We start from the raw sequence: 13,625 nt of genomic DNA, 5'->3' as shown, positions 1-13,625 counted from the left end.
ACCGATATCCCTTCAAACAAAGTTATTAATAGTATATTACTGCAATTTGCATTAATTGGCTGCAGAACCACCTTTAAGTTCATCCTAGCACCACAATTTTGTAGCAATGTAGGCTATATAGAGAGCTTGATCTTACCATCTTGATATCTTGATCTTTGGTGGAAATCGCACTATCCCTAACAAAGTTATAGAAGGTCAAAGTTATCACTTCCTTGGAAATTCAAGATTCTGAATGTATGCGTATATTACGTGCTACGTACTAATGGGAAAAATTCACACTCAAATGTCTTTATAAAAGAAATACACAAAACCTTTCATACCGGAATATGTGAATATGATGTGAATATGATCGACAATACAAGCTTGTGTTTAACAACAAAAATAATACGGATAATTTTCTTCCGAACCACATAAAAGCATACCTTACAATGCCAAGGAGCGAAAATTTATAATCAGTTACCGAGGTTGAGAGCATTTGAAGAAATTATAATATTAAGCCTTCCAATTTTGGTAAACGTGATAGAAATCCAAAACACCAAACGCCAGTCTCGATTGAGCTTAATTTCTGATATGGGAGTGATTGAAAAGCAATGTCGAGTGCTCATCTCAAATTCGTACATCTTTGTTAAGGATGTCCGTCGATTGCACGTTTTATAATACTTGAAAGGTTTCTCCTAGAAGACCAGAAATTTCACACCGGGTGCGACGGCAGCTCAGCTCCACTTCCTTTCTGTTTATTTTAAATTTTGAAATTTGAATCTATGCTCAGCGTATCGATGAACTGCCCGCAAATTTATTCATAGCTGAATGGAATGATTATGTCGCATTCATTCAGCCAATGAACAGTTAAAACGAACTCAGACTATGTTTAGGCGCGAAAACCGTTATGTAGAGGGATCGTTGCATCGCGACGTGTAGTCTGGTTTGCTTCTGTTGAACTGGTAGTTTTGAGCTAAAGTTTCTTAGTGACTCGGTTTGTTATGTTGCATATTTTCGAGCCCGTCACCAAGTATTTCAAAATCAAAAAAGTCCGAGTGTACGATGGTGTATTTGGGTTGCATTGTCAAGTGAGTGTGGCGATCTTAGTCGCGTGCGCAATCATCGTGTCGGCGAAGGAGTATTTCGGGAAGGCTATAGACTGCGTGTCGGATGACAAAGACAAGGATTTCGTGAGCACATTTTGCTGGGTGGCAGGAACTTACATCACCGAGAATTTCCAGCAAACTGTAGGTGCGCAGGCAGCGAGTGTGGGAGTCACAGGAGATGTCTTCGATCAACAGAATCCCGCTGTCCCGTTGCGGATCTATCAACGCTACTATCCCTGGATTGTCCTTTTCCTGTTCTTCCAGGCTATAACTTTCTTGACTCCCTCCTATCTATGGAAGATTTGGGAGGGTGGACGACTGGAGCAGATGTGCGAAGATTTGAGTACTGCAATCTGCCCTACCGATGTCAGGATGTAAACTAATTTGCTATTTTCTAGGATCGGTTTTCGTCCCAGAGGAATGGAATATCAAGAGGAGAGATCTGCTTATTTCCTATTTCTCGAACAATAACAAGGACATTCACATGTGTTACGCTTTGAAATACTTTTTCTGCGAATTCTTGAACTGCGCCGTTTGTGTAAGTCTTTACCATTTTGAATTCTTTTAACAGCTGCTTTGTGTAAAGCGAAATTCACGGGAAGAAGGAAGTAGAGCGGGTTCCAATCCAGCATAAGTTAATTCTCGCTGGCTATTCTGCTAGTAGAAAGATAAATATCCGGTTTCAGAACTTCTGTAAAGCAAGAGGGTTTTGCAAAAGTGGTCTGTTTTCATATAAAGGTTAATTTCAAAGTAGTGGAAACGAAAAAATCCAGTTGGTCCTTTTTGAATGCTAAGAACGTTGAAACAATCGAGGGATTGACAAATGGGAGGAAATTACGAAGACGGAATTGATTTATAGAGGAAAAGCTGGCCGCAGGTTAAGCAGCATAGGAGGGTGCTCGATTTTCGTCGGTGAAGCAACATCCTGACAGTCGCAAGCTGCTGGGCAGGCCAGCCCATTTTACAAGAAAAAAGCAAAATCAAAGAGGTCACGAGAATTCGAATTGTAAAATATGAGACCATTTCGGAGCGCAGCATATCTGTAGCCTTTCTGATATTTTAAAAATATTTATAGACTTATTAAACCCTCTGATGTCGGTGTTTTTAGCTACGTAATTGTTGTCATGCGTCGAAAATGACCCCAATTGGGAGAAAGTAAATAAATAGTATTATATATAAAAATTGTAGGGAAAATCCGGATATTTTTAAAAAAATACACAATTAGTACTTATCGAAATTGGTCCCGTATGAGTGAAATGTAGGGGAGTGAGGGCTCGAAATATGACCCCCAAAAAGTGTAACAGGTCTCGTTCTCACAACCTATCCAACCGAAAATTCTGAAAAAAATCACAGCGTATCTAAGCGAAATCTAGACCTCAAAATACATCCCGTTCCGATATTTACACGAATAAAGTTAACAGTATATTTCCATATTTTAGAAGTTCAGCCGGAAACCCCCTTAAGGTCACGTTTGAAGTACAAAATTTGGCATAAACATAAAGGATAGCATAAGGCATAACTTTGGGAAGTTTGAAGGAGGAATCCAACTATTATTAACAAAGTTGTAGAAAGTGAAACTTACATTTTATATGAATTTCGTGCATTCAACGTATATGTCGTCATCGTAACATAATAAGAAGATTTTTACAAAACTAACCATTTGCATTGATTTTTGTCTCAAAAATCACTGCAACAAGTGATGTGATGAGATTACTTAGATGAGTGTGCGCATAAGTTAACAAATATAAATATTAGAGCAAAAATGCGGACAGTTGGGTTCATTTAATGGTGGTAATTGTAATCTTTAAAGCGATGAAGTCCACACAGTACGCTACTTCGCTGGTAAGTTGAGACTATTAGGAGCGATGGTTTTTGCTTCACGGCGTTGTATGTCGGGAAGGTGAAATCGGTCGCAGTTTCGAAACCGCGTCCGTGATGATTACAGTTGATACACCAAAGCGCGGCACCCATTCTCGACAGACGGTCTCTGCGCATGATTGTGCAGTAATGTCAGAGGTATTGCTTCAGACCAACGCGTAAACCTGCCGGTGATTGTGAGGCAATATTTGTAACCGTGCGAGTCTCGCAAAGGGTCAATGATGTCGAGGTGGTTGATATGAAAACGCTTGGTCGGCCGAGGGAATACGCCTACTTTCTTGCACTTCTAATAAGCGGTGCACTGCCTAGCGCCAGAGTTTATGTCCTTGTTCATAGACGGCGAGAAATATTTTCTGGTGACTAACCGGTTCGTCATAATGATGCATAAATGCGCAAGAAAAGAAGCTCAATGGATGCCAGTTTTGTTTCACCCGTTGGCGAAAAGCATCGACTACCCCTGTATTTGAGGCATCGACGAACACGACTAGGGGTGCATCTGGCGAGGAAATGCCAGAAGTGTAGCATCAACCAGTTGTTGTTTGGCAGTTTCAAATGCAAGTACGGCCCCTGTAGATCATACAACCTCGCGTGAGTCTTTTGTTTTCGGCCCAGACAAGTAAGCGTTAGGGATCGCTTGATGGTGAGCGGCCTCGGCCAGGGAACGACGATAGAAGTTTATCATGGGCAAAACCCTTCGCAGATCCTTTACCGTTGTCAGCAGGGAAAAGTTTTCGATCGCTTCAACTTTGTCTGGGCGAATTCCGTCAGGGGTGATAGGGGACGCACTTTTGAGTAGATCGTGGAGCCGGTAGTCTCATCGGCTGGTAGTTTCTGATAATGATGTTGCGATATTTTCGGAGAAGTGCGCGGATGCGATGGTCGGCCATGTCCTCGGAAGCAATAGAAAGAGTGTCCTTTACGCAGGTGAATTTTTTTCCTGACGTCTTCAACGAAATTGTAGGATCTATCAAGGCTCTATTCTGCACAGGAAGTCGGCGCCTAAAATGGGGTGCCCGCCAAAACGAATCGCCACGAAACCGTTCGGCGCAATCGAAGACTCACGTCCATCCGCCTGCATATTTATTGGAAAGGCGGGGAGTACGGGGTTGAAAGGGATCATTTATTTAACGGTGCCATTCTCAGAAACTGCTACCACTATATGGTGCCTAGGCTCCGAAATACCTTCCATACCGGCATCCCTTCAAATAAAGTGATTAATAGTACATTACTATAATTTTCAGTAATTGGCCGCAGAACCCGCTTAAGTTCATCCTAGCACCACGAAATTTTGCGGCAATTTAAGCTATAGCTATATAAATATAGAGTATAATATAGAGCTTGTTCCTACCAAGTTTGGTGGAAATTGCACTATTATTAACAAAATTGTAATAGGTCAAAGTTGTCACTTCTTTGGAAATTTATGATTTTGAATGTCAATATCACCCGAAAGGTAATATTCTCACATAATATATGTGCATATTACGTGTTACGTACTAATGGGACAAATTCACACTCAAATGTCTTTATAAAGGAAATACACAAAACCTTTCATACCTGAAGCGTCCATCTTCCGGTTTCCCGACTTGTTTGAGTTGAAAATGTATCCAGTGATACACTTAGTTGCTTTATCTCCAAATTTACAGTGGTTCCCGCAAATTATCGGGCCCGCTGTGGTCTCCGTAGCGTGAATTCCCGAACGCCCATTTCTGGAATTGTGGAAACAGACCCGGACCTTGCCTGCGATTGAGATCTACCTCCGGAACTCAAAGTACTCGCTGTCAGTTTGGAAACTGCGACCGCAAGTGAAGCCGCCATTTGTCTAAGATCCTCGACTTCTTGTGTGTCCCTAGAGAGTTCCATGACCGCTGCGCGCTTACATCTTGTAGACTTTATTGGCAGTGGGGGGCAGCACCTCGAGTGACCCCAAATCTGCACAGCTCAAGATAGTGCTGGTGCTCCTTGAAAGTCGCTACATTCATAATGATTTTAACAGCTCCGAGCCAACTTCACCCCCACCTAGCTGCTTCATTTTCCTAGAAGCAGCTGACTGGGCGCATGGTCTTCGAGCATCAGCTCGTTCAGCAAGTGATTCAGTTTGGTCTCCTCATGTACTGATAGCTGGCATATGAGCTGCTCCTTTAATCGGGCGTAGGAGCAGTCTTCCAAAGCGTCCGCGACAAGCCCGATTTTCGAGGCTGATACGCTTCCAATTGGCGGAACCACGCGGGGGAGGCACCCCCGCTGCGATAGCTGCCACATGGGCATCGCGCTACCCGATGTCGCTTTGTGCTCCTGCAACATAGGGCGTCAGCGGAGCGGTGGCGGAAGACGGAACAAAATTATGATGCCCCCGCCAAAGCAATGGAACCACCGTTGCGGAGACAACTTTTATCGTCTTCTGTAAAACAAAACCTTGAGATCGATTCATTGTCTATCTGTCTGCCACACGCATTTTGCCCCAAAACGGCGAGTAAGGAGTAAAATGTACACACTTAAAGTGAGACAGGATTCATTTTCGGAAACTTCCCAATCCAAAAATCCGAAAAAAATCAGTTTATATCAAATCTAGGCCTCAAAATATGCCCCATTCCGATTACCGCTCAAATAAAGTTACTATCATAATATATTACCTACTTTTAGAAATTGACTGAGAAAACCCCTTAAGTTTTTAGTATTTAACAAATTATATTTTATTTTAAAAAATAAAATTCTATTCATAAATCAATACATTTCATAAAAACTTTTTAAAATTCAAATAGTAAGCGGAGTGCGGATGTCGATTGCTTTTTGGGTCGTTGTCCAGCAATTATTTTTTTATATATCTGACATTCTGCCGTCCACTCATGGCACTCTGCTCTCCACTCCTGTGGCGAGGTCTAAACTGAGTGGAGAGCGCCGGTGGCGTCATCTGTCCGTTCGCATTCGCAACATTCAAAATAAATTTCGAATGCCGCGAATCCTGCCGCGCCACAAGTCCATCCTAGAAGTACCAAATTTGTGCATCAGCATAGAGGACAATGTTTCGCATACACATGCCAAGTTTCATAGGGATCTGGCCATTAGTCCAGTCATTGAAACTTTCAAACTCAAAATTTTTTCAGTCAAGACCGATCGACATGAAATTTGGGGTAAGGGTAGGGGATTGCAACAGTATGGAAACAAAAATTATGTAGCGCCGATGTGCGCCTCACCCCGAAAGGTTCGATTCTAAGCAAAAAATATTTAGTGAACATTTTTCGCACAAGTAGTAGTTTTTGAATTATTCATGTTCAAACATGTCGTCTTTCATCGAAAAAATGCACGTTTTTCAATGGTTTTTCGCAAATGTGGAATATGGGCATAAAGTCCTTTCTTATGAGATGGCGCAAATATGTTTCTCTTGTAAATTTAGCAGATTCGAAATCTGAACTCAGTCCAAAACAAGTCGGAGTAGGGGAAGCTCGGCGCTTCAGGTAAAAGACTTGGTGTTCATCTTATGTGAGCAACTCTCTATGTACCTTTTCCATTCGTACATAGCTCCTCCATCTTTTGTCAAACCATAAGATACACACAAAGGTACCTTTAAATATTGTGTTTATCCTAAATAAGCACGCATTCAATTTAATTGATCTAACGCATTTTGGCGCATTTCCACTTTACTCTCACATGTCCAATTTATTGATCATTATCCGAAAAACTCAATTAGCACAGACATATACATACACATGTCCGTCACCAGTAACTGATACTGACATTCAAATAATTAGAAATAGCTAAAAAGAAAACCGAAAATGAACCCATAGACCCCGCCGCTCAGATGATTTCATTTTATATGATGACGTCATACGCCGCTTACAGTGCAATAAATTTATGTGAAAAGCAAAAATTTAACTTTCAATAACTTTGTCAAGAATAGTTAGATTGCGTTCAAACTTTCAAGAGTTGCTGCCTGTCTTAAACCATAATATGAGGATTTATCCAGTTTACAAACTAAATTCTCTTTGTTTGATATTGTGGAATTTGGCTGAAATCTTTTGCAACAAGACGTACTTTATACTTTAATGGATTTCAAAATTCATGATTTTTAAGGTTTTGTTTGGAGATTATATTATCGCCTATATTGTTAGTAAAATTTGTACTTTTAGAATGAACGTAAGAGTAAATTTCTAACATATGTTAACATACTATTATTAACTTTATTTGTGCAGATCTGCTATATTCTCTTCCTTCCTTTCTTTCCACATTTATTATATACATATGACCAGTCGTTATCTTTTTCTCAGAAATGGCGCAGAGATAAAAATGATCTCTTTCAAAGAAACATTTATTATGGTGTAGAGAAGTAAATAAGTTTTGTTATACAACTCATGTTCATATTCAAGAGAATGCACATAAGAAGTATTAGTTAGTAACATTGCCCTCAAAAACTAATCGATTGAAATTTAAGGCTATCTGAGTTTTAAAATGTATAATATCAAAAATATTAGAATCACTCCTATATGTTCGGAGAAAATTACATGTAGTCAAACATTTGTTGCAAAGGATTAGGAAATCCTAGACAAAACCTAATCAGACCACTCAATTAAGTTATCTTATAATAATATTACTTTAATCCCATCTTAGTCGCTAACTCGTGAATGTAACTGAAGATACGGGCTTCGTTAGGATATCTGGCTGCTGATTACCTGTTGAAATGTAATTTAGTTTGATTACTTCCCTTTCTATCTGTTCTCTTAAAAGTTCTAAAGTATGCAGATTGCCACTTTTTGCTGAAGATTTCAAGCATAATGCTTCTCTAATGGCTTGGAATAAAGCCATATATTGTGCTTCTGTAGAAGAAGCCGCTACTGATTTTTGTCTTTTCGTATTCCAGGATATCGTACAGTTTTCAAATAATTTGAATAGATATCCAGAGGGACTGTTCATATCAGTGTTAGCATCTCCACCCTCCACAAATTCAATCAATATATTGTAGTTGTTCCTTGTATATGTTAATTTAACCTTAATGGACCCTTTTAAATATCTTAATATTCTCTTCAAACATTTTCATAATTCATGTATCTGCTCAAAATGTTTGCAGCTGCACTAAAGTCAGGACTTGTACATACCATTCCATTCCTCAAACATCCAAGTAGATTTCTACAAAGTGCGTTGTAGTTTTTTGCTACACTAAGAGCTTTGTAATTTAATTTACTTTTGAGTGGAGTAGCAACTGCTTTACAATCACGCATATGAACTTTTTAGAATTGTTTCTATATATGCACTCTGATCCAAAGTAATTTCCTCACCATTCCTAGTAACTTTTATTCCCAAAAATCACTTTATTTCTTTCAGTTCGACCATTGAGAATCTGTTCATCAAATAAGATTTAAAATTACTTAATGTATCAGGATCAGCAGTCAAAATCGCAAGATCGCCGACATAAAGCACTATATAAATATTTTTTGAAATATATTTTCCTGTCTAAAATATAAATAAACCTATCAACAGGTGAATTATGAAAATCTTTCTATTTTAAGGGGATCATCCCGTGTGAAGGTCGTTTTTTTTTTTGGCTTTTTTTTTTGTAAATTCTTTGTGAAGAACTGGATAAAAATACAAATACGAATTTTTCACCATACATTTATTAATACCTTGAGCGTGTATAGTAATTTTTCCAGCCCGATCGTATAGTTCGTTATTGAAATACGGAGCAATTTATACACCCATCTCCAAAAAAATGTGTTTTTTCCGCTGCCACGCTAGAGAGCACTGTGATCATCTTAAAGAAAAAAAGCAAACGGGATTTTAACGTACGGACTTAACTACAATCCGCAAACTAGGATTATTAAAAAATATTAAAAGCTAAATTTTTGGTGCCGTGTTAAATTTTTTTTTTGTGAATTTTGGTGTTTTTTCACGGGTATTTCAATGCATAAAAAAAACTACTGAATGAATCGCAATTATCCTAGTTTGCGGACCGTAGAAATATGTTCTGAATAAGTCGTGAAAATTTCAAAGAATTTCGTTAAATAGATTTTGGGCTATGGTGGCAACCGTTTTTAATATGCAGTTTCGAGAAAAACGCATTTAAAAAGTAGAATGAGATTTTTAGCCATAAAATCTTAACTGACCATTAATCTGCTATACCTAGTCCATAAACCTGAGATCTCTTCAAGGAAGACGTGTACAGCCTTGGCTTCAATTCCTGTCCTTTTAGCGAAGTCATTCGGACCGATAAATGCGCGCTTTATTACGGCTATCGACATAAATCTGGCATGGGACTTACATGTATTTAACACTATAATTTCCGAACGACTCTGAACATCAAAAAATCACTTTGCCCATATATTCTACACTATATCTAGATACAATAGATGCCAAAAAAAAATTCGATTCCTCGGATCCGACACACGGGATGACCCCCTAAAGGTGAGATTGAACTCTCCAAACCAACTTGCTGCCTGTCTTAAACCATAATATGAGGATTTATTCAGTTTACATTCTCTTTGTTTGATATTCTTTGTAGAATTTGGCTGAAATCTTTTGCAACAAGACGTACTTTATACTTTAATGGATTTCCAAATTCATGATTTTTAAGGTTTTGTTTGTAGACTAAGTAGGGGGAGGTCCTCATACATGCAAAAGCGGGGGGTGCAAAATTTTTTGTTTTCTCTATGTCCTAATCATTGATGCTACAGGTCATAATTGATTTTTGTCACATCAAAAATCTGATCATCATTTCATTCAAAATTATCGACTCCCGGCTGCTTGCATTTTAGTTACAGATAAGTTGAAGGGAACTTCCACTTATAGTTCTCCGTGTATTTCCGTGTCGCTGATTACGTTTTTTTTCTCGTTCTCAGAAGCTATCCAACCCAAAAATCTGAAAAAATTACACTGGTGTATCTAAACGAAATGAGGGCCTCAAAATACATTCCGTTCCGATATCTGCACAAATAAAGATAATAATAGTACATTAGCATATTTTAGAATAACATAAGGCATAACTTTGGGTAGTAGAAGGAACTCCAACTATTATTATTAAAGTTATAGAACTTGAAACTTTTATATTTTGTGTGAATTTCGTGCGTTCTAAAACATGTGTGACGTCATCATAAAATATGAATTCGTCAATACCACAACAAAGTTAGTTCACGTAAATGGGAGGTCGCAGTGAAACATTTCGTTTTAGTTTTTTAATCATTTATATATCAATATCAATTACTCCAGCCAGACATGTACGTATTTTTATGGTATGTATATGTAAATGGAGCTTTGGGGTAGTGCCTAATTCAGGTAAATATATTTGTACATTGAACAAGGTTTTCAATATACGTGCTTTATATGTACATATGTATACTTTTATGCACGGAGTAAATTAAAAATATGTGTAGGATCAATTTATATACATGCATATGGAATACAGTATTCGGTAATACAAAATGTTTGTTTAGGGTAGGCATAGTATCTACGTCTGTAATATGTGCGTATTTCTTGCAGTTAGAAAAAAATATAAAGAAATCTTTTGGGTTTTTAGCCATGTACGAATGAAAAAATGTGAGTAGAAAGTTTCTCACATAAGATGAGCACAAAACCTTTATACCCGAAGCGCCGGCTTCTGGTATTTCGGCTTGTTTTTATTTTCACACGAAAAAAATCATTTAAAAAACTGATTTTTTCATGTGAAAATAAAAACAAGTCGGAATACCAGAAGCCGCTCGAAAACATGAAGAGGATGAAAAAGTCAAACCCCGACTTCGGAAAGGTGTCTTCACTAACAATCATTTGAAAATGTTGCTTTTGTTTTATGCAATTAAATTAATATTAATCACATCTTAGCCAAATCTATCTTTAATTTAAAGAAATAGCGTGAAAAGGAAAACAACTCGGGAAAACGGAAGCTGAACGCTTCAGGTATGAAAGGCTTTGTGTGTTTCTTATATAAAAATATTTGAGTGGACATTTGTCCCATTAGAACCTAGCACGTAATACATACATGCTATGTGAGAATACCCACTTTCGCGTGATATTGAGATTCAACATCTTGAATTTGTACAGAAGCAACAACTTTGACTTGTCAGTTGCAGCCTCCTGACTTTTTTCAGATTTTTCGCCTAAGTTCGACTTAGAATTATGTAATTCAATGTATGCGTCAGCGTTGACCTACCAAATTTGATGTCAATCGCTAAAACCGTTTCAGATAGATAGTAAACCGATTCAGACAGATAGTACTGATTTTAATACGATTTTGTTATACATAAAACCTTAAAAAATAATGCTAATACAGAAAATCGTGAATAATAGCATGAGATTATGCAAATTTCTTACTTGTTTTAAGATTTAAAAGATATTTAAAGCTTTCCATGTGTGGTTTGGAATTAAATAATGAATATGAATTTGAAAAAAAGTTAAATATTGTGTTTATTAGTTTTCTCTCTCATTTCATTTCTAAGTAAGGTCTGTTTAGATGTTTTTGGAGAAACTGATTTTACTTAGCCAAAAAGAAGGTTTTCTTCCTGTTAAAACCGTCTTCTAAACCACTGTGCAACGGTTGCAATTATTCGAACGTGATGTAGATTTTATCCCCCCGTGTAATTTTTGTGAATGCAGCGAGAAGAATTATTCTTCCCATTATCGATATTAAATGATTTGAAGTTTGTATCTGGTCGTTTACGACAACTTAGTTGAATTTTCTTTTACAGTTGTTTACAGTTAAATCTGTGTACTCAACTTTGTCCATTTGCAACATAATAACTACGACCGCTTAACTCGTTTTTTTTTTTCAGTGTGTCAACTTGATGCTTCTGAATTGGTTTTTTTCTGGTTTCTGGAGTAAATTTGGGCCTGCACTAGGCGCACTTTCATTATACGACTGGGAACTTTGGAACATCCAGAGCTCCGTGCTTTTCCCTAAGATGGCTAAATGCGAGTTTTTTAAGTTCGGTTCATCGGGATCTGTCCAGAATACTGACGTTCTGTGTGTACTACCGCTGAATATGTTGAACGACAAGATTTTTGCAGTCCTTGCTTATTGGCTGATATTCTTAACGGTAGTTTCACTCCTGAACGTTTTCTATAGAATATACATTATGTGTTCACCGAAACACCGGCTCCGATTGTTCCGTGTGCATCTAAACAGTATGCCAACTCATCAAACGAAATTTATATTTTATGGAATTAACATTGGTGATTGGTTCATGTTATACCAAGTAGGGCGTAACATAAATCCTACTTTGTTCCGAGAGCTTGCAGAGCAACTTTACAATAAGAAGAAAGCTAACATTTCAAACGATGTTTGATTTGGTCTATTCAGAACTTTATAAAATGTAATTTTATATATCTTTGTAGAAGTACACTTTAAATGGAGTGAAAAAAATGATTTGAAATAAAGAGCCAGTTATAACTTGAATTTTATTACTCAACCGATTCTATGTAATACGTGTTTTTTTTTTAAATTTTATAAAGTATGGGCAGAATATATTTAGTATAAATATGCTTAAAAGAAAGGTATTGTAACTAATCTACACAAAAATGAAAAGTTAGCACCGTCTCCGCCGCTAGAAGTAATTTTTATTCACCATATATCGATATTTCGGGAACAACTTGTTCCCTTCTTCAGTGCCGGGTGTATAATGACTGATGCCATGCATGGAACTTATATACTATTCATACTAATAGATAAGCTAATTGTTAATTAATTATAATGTCTTATAAAAATCTAAATAAGGGGGAGTTGCAATTAGCTAAATGGGAATTTAATCTATGATTTACAGGTTGCCTGCTAATCCACAGGCTTTCATATGCATCTAACAAAGTGCACTTTTTTAACTGTTTAAGGACCTTCACATTACTAATATCTACATGGTGTCCTTCCCTTACCATATATTTGGCCACCATGGTGGCGTTCCTAAAGAAATATTATACCCTTTTACTGGGTATAGTATACCTATTGACAGGGACTTTATAATGGTTCCTACTTCCAAATGATTCAACCTGGCAACCTACTTTGCACAAGGGCCGGACACTGTTCCAGGACATGTGTAGGCGGTGCCTACATAGATATCCCCAGCTTCTCCAGGTCGTATTTTAACCTGCCGTGACCAGTGTGTATTCCTGTTATGATCCGGAGGCTTGGAGAGGCTTAAATAATCCTTCGAGTCCTTAGGTTCGTATCCCCCCATGAGGACCCTGCTGGACTGCTCCCTTCCTGATAAGTTCGTCCAGTAAAGTCGCCTAAGCCCTAGCCCTGAACCCATTTCCTCTGGCTCGTATAGCGCCGTCACTGCTCCTTTCCTGACCAGTTCGTTCGTTGCCTCATTGCATTCTAACACAATGTGGTCTGGAACCCAGAGTATCCAGATCGTGTTCAGTTTGTTAAGGCATTCCCATACCAGCTTGGAACTTATCTGATAGGAAATGCCTTAGTAGTCGCTTGACTCAAAGTATGTTTTCCTTGGACCAATGACCCGGCCCCCGCTTCTTGTGTGAAAGATCCGTCAATGTATCAGTTAATCAATTGTTCGGTTAAGCCGTATGTCACTGCCAGATCTATATACAATGTAAGGATCTCGATGAAATAACATCGAAAGCAGAAATTTGTACTGCTCTGAAGGAGCAATTTAAGTTGGAAGAACTTGCCGAGGAGTCTGTTGTGAGTTTACGAAAAGCCTATGGCGGTACTCAAACGGCCACAATACGAGT

General features: G+C 38.0%; 1 protein-coding gene across 1 annotated transcript; it reads left to right on the top strand.

The window, feature by feature from the left end:
• The first annotated feature begins 879 nt into the window (after positions 1 to 879).
• LOC119648901 (innexin inx6-like) lies at positions 880 to 12,360 on the top strand. Its single transcript, XM_038050805.1, has 3 exons — positions 880 to 1,428; positions 1,484 to 1,623; positions 11,711 to 12,360. The coding sequence occupies exons 1-3, from the start codon at positions 981 to 983 to the stop codon at positions 12,221 to 12,223; spliced, it is 1,101 nt and encodes a 366-aa protein (XP_037906733.1). The 5' UTR covers positions 880 to 980; the 3' UTR covers positions 12,224 to 12,360.
• Positions 12,361 to 13,625: the final 1,265 nt, after the last annotated feature.

This window comes from Hermetia illucens, chromosome 2 (genome assembly GCF_905115235.1).
Source record: "Hermetia illucens chromosome 2, iHerIll2.2.curated.20191125, whole genome shotgun sequence".
NCBI lineage: Eukaryota > Metazoa > Arthropoda > Insecta > Diptera > Stratiomyidae > Hermetia > Hermetia illucens.
This window is presented reverse-complemented; position numbering and strand designations above follow the sequence as displayed.

What these genes read in the sequence shown, in the direction of transcription:
- LOC119648901 (XM_038050805.1), top strand. Translation starts at nt 981, where the DNA reads ATGTTGCATATTTTCGAGCCCGTCACCAAGTATTTCAAAATCAAAAAA. An exon ending in GCAGATGTGCGAAGATTTGA is followed by an intron (nt 1,429 to 1,483) that starts GTACTGCAATCT and finishes GCTATTTTCTAG; the next exon opens with GATCGGTTTTCGTCCCAGAG. An exon ending in TCTTGAACTGCGCCGTTTGT is followed by an intron (nt 1,624 to 11,710) that starts GTAAGTCTTTAC and finishes TTTTTTTTTCAG; the next exon opens with TGTGTCAACTTGATGCTTCT.